Source organism: Macrotis lagotis, chromosome 1, assembly GCF_037893015.1.
Source record: "Macrotis lagotis isolate mMagLag1 chromosome 1, bilby.v1.9.chrom.fasta, whole genome shotgun sequence".
Classification (NCBI taxonomy): domain Eukaryota; kingdom Metazoa; phylum Chordata; class Mammalia; order Peramelemorphia; family Peramelidae; genus Macrotis; species Macrotis lagotis.
In genome coordinates, this window is record NC_133658.1 from 715,996,809 (window position 1) to 716,004,128 (window position 7,320).

At 42.2% G+C, this 7,320-nt stretch overlaps 1 protein-coding gene across 1 annotated transcript; it reads left to right on the forward strand.

Moving 5' to 3' along the window:
- The first annotated feature begins 2,102 nt into the window (after positions 1-2,102).
- On the forward strand, positions 2,103-2,500 carry RPRM (reprimo, TP53 dependent G2 arrest mediator homolog). The gene has a single exon (XM_074236960.1). The coding sequence runs from the start codon at positions 2,152-2,154 to the stop codon at positions 2,479-2,481; it is 330 nt and encodes a 109-aa protein (XP_074093061.1). The 5' UTR covers positions 2,103-2,151; the 3' UTR covers positions 2,482-2,500.
- The last annotated feature ends 4,820 nt before the right edge of the window (positions 2,501-7,320 follow it).

A 7,320-nucleotide genomic window follows, 5' to 3' on the forward strand; every position in this document is an offset into this window, starting at 1 on the left:
ATCTATCTAGACATGCTCCTATATCCTTTGTAAAATGCAAACTCAGGTTTTGTTACATTCACCCCTGCTCAATTAAAATTATTTTTTGGTCCCTAGCAAAATTGTGCTGGGTTAGAAGGAAGCATCCATCAGATAGATCTCAGTAGAAACAGGGATTAGTCCAACTTTTTGGTGAAAGAGTTTTGGAGAAGACATTTCCAAAGTCTCATCCATACAGAGTCTGGATTTGAATAATATATAGGCTAGGGATTCAACCTATATGCTTGTGTCCTCTAAAAAACATCATAGTAGAAGATAGTCATTTTTTGCAAGGCAATAGGGTTAAGTGACTTGCCTGAAGTCACACAGCTAGGAAGGTATTATTTTTCTGAGGTTGGATTTGAACTCAGGTCACCCTGACTCCAGGGTCAGTGCTCTAGCCACTGTACCATCTAGTTGCCCCTAGAAGCTGTAGTCAAATCAATCTGGAAACACCTGCCTTTCAAGAAGATTGTCTATAATCAGTGCCTCAACTTTGCAGTCTGGTTCCATACCTCATCATTCAACTGAGAAGCCTCTCTCCAAGATTATCAAAGTTTGCTGTTTCTTTAAAATGCAATTTATACATTATTTATTATTTATTTTGAATTCCCAGTTCTCTCCTGCTACTCCCCCCCACACACACAAGAAGGCAAGAAATATGACATCAGTTATACATTGCGAAATCATACAAAACATAGTCATATTAATCATGTTGGAGGAAAAAAGTAGGAAAAATCAAGAAAAAAATATTATTTCAAGCTCCACTCAGAGTTCCTCAGTTCTCTCTCTGGAGGTGGATGGTCATTTTCATCAAGAATCCTTCAGAATTGTCAGATCATTGTCTGGATGATAGTAGCAAAGTCTTTCACCTTGATCAGTTTTTTTGTACAGTGTTCTGATTCTGCTTACTTAAGTTTAAATCAAATCATATAAGTTTTCTCAGGTTTTTTTCTGAAACCACCCTGCTTATAATTTTTATAGAACAATAGTATTCCATCCATTTCAATCATATACTACAATTTGTTTGGCTATTATACAATTGACAGGCATCTCCTCAATTTCTCAGTGGTCTCTTAATCACCATCTCAGAGGTAGATAGAAATCTTCTTCATACATAATTGTTTTCACATGTCTCACTAACTAGAAGGAGAGCTCCTTGAGAACAGGGATTATCTGTTGCCTTTCTTCATATTTCCAGTGCTGCAAGATAACAGGTTATTAATAAATGATAGGCTAGTAGTAAGCTATTGGATTCACCGATTTACTCGGCTCCCCAGCAAAATCCTTCAAATTGAAAACTCCCCCAAACCTATCTCAACATACTCCTATACCCTTTGTAAAATGCAAACAAAGGTTTTGTTGCTTTAGGACCTCTGCTTCACCCTGCTCAATTAAAATTATTTTTTGGTCCCTGGAGAAGTTGCTTTGGCTGAGAAGGAAGCATCCATCAGACAGATCTCCGTAGAAAACCATATGGCACCTGCATTATATTTCCACCTTTATTTCCCACAAGGGGTTAGAGGGATGGAGAGACAAAGGATAGACACAAAGAGTGCACACCCAGTTTACCTGGAAGTTTTAGCTGGTTGTAGCTCTCACTCAAATAAATTCATCTTTGAAAAAAAAATCTCCCTATCCTCCATCGAACAAAAAAGTGACTCTGGCCAATGGAGTTGGAAAGTAGTTTTAAGAGAGACAAGGCGCTCTCCCTTTAGTTCTTCCATAAAAATTCAACCCAAAGTGGTGTAGAGACCGATCTAGAACAGGAGGGGTCGCTCTTCCCTCGGAACAGCCATCCCTTGGCTGCCAACACCTCCCACGGTCAGTGCTATCCCAGCCCAGCCAACTTATAACAGCCCCCGGGCGAGCAGGAAGGGGAGAGAGCAGAGCCTTGGCAGAAGCTGCTGGTGGAAGGAAGCTGCCGCCCTTGGCAGCGCCGTAGAGGCTCCTGGAAACTCCCAGAAGCCGGAGACCGTCGCGGTTTGCAAAAGGGAAGGAGGAGAGTGGGGCGCCCCGGAGCGTCCGAGTCCGTCGGAGCATCCTCCCCCACCCCGGGACACCTGTTCCTCTCCAGCCACCCCGCTCGCCACCCACTCCGACCCGGCGCCACTCGGCGCGCCCCGGCGCGCCATGAATCCAGCGCTGGGCAACCAGACGGAGGCGGCCGGGCTCTTCTTGAGCAACACCAGCGACTCTCTGGAGCGGGTCCTGCGCTGCTGCACCCAGGCGTCCGTGGTGACGGATGATGGCTTCGGGGAGAGCGGGCAGGACGAACGGAGTCTCTACATCATGCGAGTGGTCCAGATAGCGGTCATGTGCGTTCTCTCACTCACCGTGGTCTTTGGCATCTTCTTCCTCGGCTGCAACCTGCTCATCAAGTCCGAGGGGATGATCAACTTCCTGGTGAAGGACAGGCGACCGTCCAAGGAGGTGGAGGCGGTGGTGGTGGGACCCTACTGACCTTCCCCTCCTTTGCCATAGCTTGCCCCACCCCCCACCCCCTCGCCCACCCACCTTGCCAAACCCAGCTGCGCCTCTCAACCATCCGAGACCCGGCGAAAGAAACTTATCGGAGTCGCAGCCTCCTAACGGTTCTTCGGCGTCTGCTTCGGTCGCTGTCTTCTTCTACCTAAGGGATGAAGCGACCTCTTCTTAGTCTCGCTCTGTTCTTTGAAAGCCTCCCGCCCTAAGAAGAAACCTCTCCAGCTCTGCGCACTTCTGGGACAGTTCAGCAAAAAGTCATGAAAGGGGTGGGGAGGATGGTGGAGAGCAAAGGGGCAATAACTTTCTTGTTGCTTTGGAGATGTCCGGTCGCCTGAGGTGCGGGGATGCCTCCGCGAAGGGAGAGATACGCACCTCAGCTTTCCGGTGGGGTCGGGATCTCCGGGAAAGTGAAGAAGGTGGAGAGGGATGGCGGAATCCCTGGGGCAAAGATCCGACTGGTCGCCTGGCCTGGAGGCGCGCACCCGGAATGTGACCTCGCCGCAGACAACGCCACAGACTTCACCACAAAGAAATGCAAACTAAGCAAAACAAACAAACAAAATACATTCCCAGATTCAGTCCCCTCTCCACCGGAGGGGACAATCGGTAACTACATTTTGATTGTAGCGCACTGTTTTAAGGGATATTTTGCTTAAGAATTATTATATAAATTTGATAAGTCGTATTCCGACCTTTTATGTTTGGATGTGAGTCTGCAATTTTCTCGTTTTGAGAGAGAGGGGATTAATGGGGAGATGGGGTTCACTAGAGAAGAGAAGGGAGAAGACGAGAATGGAGGGGAGGGGAGACAAACACCCGCGAATGTGAATGTTGTGAATTGTCTTTAACTGTCGCTTTTCCTATATCCATTGTAGTGTGCAGGGCTGGCCTGGAACTGGCCCGTGGCATCCGGGGAGCAGAAAGGATAGCATGTGAAAGAATATTGCACGGGTTTACTCAGCTAAAGTGCTTTCATTTGTGGCACAATTTTTATTTTTTTTCTTTATTTAAAATTTCTGTAATAAATGCATATTCAAAAAAACGTTCCTTTTGCTGACCTTCTGGTGGTCTTTCTTCGATGGAAGAAAAGGAGGGAGAGGGAGAGGTGTGCATTGGTCAAAGGGAGTCGGGGAAAATGGTGTGGGCTTGGAGAACTCAGGCTAAAGGGATAACAGAGGAACTGGGCAGATGGATGAGGGAAAGGACAGACAGTGAATCAATCTGACATTTTTAAGAATGTCAAGAATCCTTAAACACGCTATTGAATTCATCCGAAGGCAGTATTTTTTTTTGTTTTTTATTAAATCATCATCATCGGTTTTTGTTGTTAGCTAATATTTCATTTAGGCTCTGTGGGCTGAGTCAGGCAGGACTTCGAGAAAACTGTTTTGGGAGGGTCAGACTTCCTTATATTGCTCCGGGGGGGGGGGGGGGCGGGGGGAACAGGGCTAAAAAGCTAATGAAAGGAAGAGAGCACTTAACTTGTCTTTTGGGAAAGTGACTTTACCTAACTAACGTCACTAAAATGTCACAGTAATTGCGGGGAATTTTTTTGTTTGCTAGTTGACTTTTAAAAAGAAAAAAAGAACTGAAGCATGTTTTTTTCGGTGGCAAACTATTAATATCAATTCTTATGCTGTCTCTTGATTTACTATTCAGCATTTTTTTCTTCTATATAAAGAAAGTCAATGTGAGTTTTAGAAAAGGAGTTAGAGAGAGATAGAGACAGAGAGAGACAGAGAGGATTGAAGAGAAACAAAGACACACAAAGACAAAAATCAAGTACACAAACACAAACATCCACAAATACACAAGCACATAGTCACCCAGAGATATAGAGACACACATATGGATTTAAATTATATGCATATAATTTGACCTGTTGCTTTCCAGAAACAGAAGATAAAGGCATTAACCAAGGTCCTGAATAGCTGAATAGAGATTCAGCTTAATCATCAAAAAAAAAAAGTTAGGAAGAACAGAGAAGAAATGGAGCTACAGGTGGTCATTGCCATGTACAGGCCTTACTTGGGTCTGGGCATCTGGCCCAGTTTTGATGACTAGCAACAGGTATCAGAGATTTTTGAAAGGACAATACAAACAGGAAGCTTAAGCTTTAAAATTTGTGCTATTAATGCTTAAAAAAATGGGGCAGGGTCCTGGAATATAAGAAGTTAGAGGATATATTATTAACTCCATAGGATTAAGGAATAGTATAAATGATTTCACTGAAGAGATTTTAGGAGTAACACATTTCTGGAAATGGTTTTCACTTATTTTAGAAGAGCACCTGGTATAAACGAAGTTATTGACCCAATGACACTGGCTATCAAGTGCTAGTCAATGAACTCTCTGCCAAATGTCCCTGTTTTCCTTTTAACCAATCTTGGCATAAAACCCAAGGTAGCTACTCTTAATGCTAATAGAAAATCTGTCTAGTAAAAAGGTAAGTGTTTATTGGCTTCCCTGGGATTCTAGATATTTAAATGCAAACAGCACATTTTTTGAAATCTATTTTTTCACATTTTACCAATGGTGGGGAAGGGGAAAGTATGACATTCTTGTTAGGGAAATAGCACTTAATTAGCAAAGGAAAATTGCTATGGGATGGCAAGAACATTGATCTTATAACCAAGATATATTGCTTCAATTTTGGCTGTCACCTTGAGCAAATCATTTTGGTTTTTTGACCTCAAGTTTCCTATGTTTAAAAGATGATTCAAGGATGATGATTCAAGTATTCAAAAATTAAAGTGTTACTTGCTCAACATGTTATTGAGGAAGATTGTGTCTATTGCTCCATTGATTCCAAGGGAACATAAGATATAGTTTACCATATCCTTTGGTAAAGGATCGATAGGATAAAGGACAAAGATAGAATCATAGTTTGAAGATTAGAATGATTAAGATACTTCCCCAGGATGACAAAGATGTTCAGTTTCTGACGAAGGATTTGGACCCCAGTCTTCCTGATTCCAAGTCCAGGACCTATCCACTATATCATGTAGTTTGTGTTTCACTGTCAGCTTCCCAAGGTGTGTTTCCATGTACTTATTTTCCACTGTTTTCTGATTCAGTCAAAAGACAAGTCGTTTAGAAATAAGCTTGATATGTCTAGTTGAACTCTTTTGTGTCCTGCTTTATATAAATAGTTTGGGCTACTTTGAGAATTCAGCCTAACCTAAAAATTTGAAATTCATTTATTTGCATATGACATACATCCCCTTTAAAACACAGGACCAGGTCTAGAATGGGAAGATTATGAAATGCCTAAAACTTGGACTCTTTTCCAAAACAAGAGACCTTTTTCCTCTTCCTTTCTTGTTTCCCTTATTTTTTCTCCTTGTCTATTACATCCTCTGTTTCCTCCAGACAGTTTCATAGGTTTCCTACCTTTAATATTCAGTCTAAATTTTCTCCCTAGTCTTTTGAGGTTCTGAACCAGACCCAAGAAACTTACACTTTACATAGACTAAGTCTTTATGTGAATGGGGATTTGTGAACTTTGTGATCTATGATATATGCTGCATAACAAAATTCAGAGGACACAAAAAATTTTCAGCCTTGGGTATTACTTGCTTCTAGCAATCAGTTTCTGTCTTATCTGTAGTGGGAGAAAATGGACACTATATCCATTTGTTACTTAGAGAGATGCCAAGTGGTTCTGGTTTTTATAGATGTGCTGATGGGAGCTTTTTACACCCATTATGTCCTGATGGCCACACAGCAGTAGTTTCCCCAGGCTCCCAACCTTCTTCATGTCTGTCTGCCTTTGCCACTATTTTCCTTCATCCAATTCTAACAGCTGCATGAAAATGGCATTTTATCCATCCCTGAGCCGAGGGATGATAATCCTTTATCACTGACACACTACAAGGTACAGGAGGATTATTCCACAGTACAAATGATGCTCTTTCTAATTCTGCTAAGTGAACTAGTCCCCACTAACTGGGGGTCATGATAGACAGATGGAAGAGGCCACACGATTTTGTTACCCTGCTCTCATTACCAGGACCCTAGGCTATAGGGGAGAAGTCCAAGGAGATACATTACTTCAGATGCTTGGTTAATCTGATATGTGCCCTGGGAAAACAGTATATCTAAGCAGTTCAACTTGTAAATCAACACTGTCATGCCCCTGGTTGCTTCTTTTCCTTCCTTATTGAAGAAGACCAAATTGACATCATTATGTTAGAGACAAATTAGTGACTGCGACTGATCAGACTGAAATGAACTCAGATTGCTCTACCACAGAGTGGGCACAAATGTGAACATATGGGTCCATGTGAACACCTGAGGTGGTTACTCTAAACTTACATATATATTTCTTTTGAGCTTCTTCAATTCTGCCTTTCTCATAGAGCACATCACCCTCAATGACAAGGGCACACCATGCTGGGTGATTCTGTGACCTACCTTCCTTCTGGTGACACTCCCTCAGTTTTACTGAAATTATCTCCTGCTTTATCCTGCCAGTTTTATCCTTTAACTTGATTGTTATTCATGTATTATTTTTATATTACATACAGAGCTATTTTGTCTCTCTGTTTTTCAGTGCTAATGTATGAATGAATCAATGAACAAATTTAATAAGTGCTTATTATGTGCCTAGCATTTTGCTAAGTGTTAATGATAAATAGAAAATTGGAGATAGCACCTGCTCTCAGGGAGCTTTCATTCTAGGAGGGAGAGAATACATACAAAGAAGGAAGTAGACCAGGTTGGAGAATGTGGTTTGATAAGCTACATTGGAGAGAAAATTGACACACCTTCCCCCACTTCCCCCAGTAAAAGTGGTATTGATATAGTTCTAGT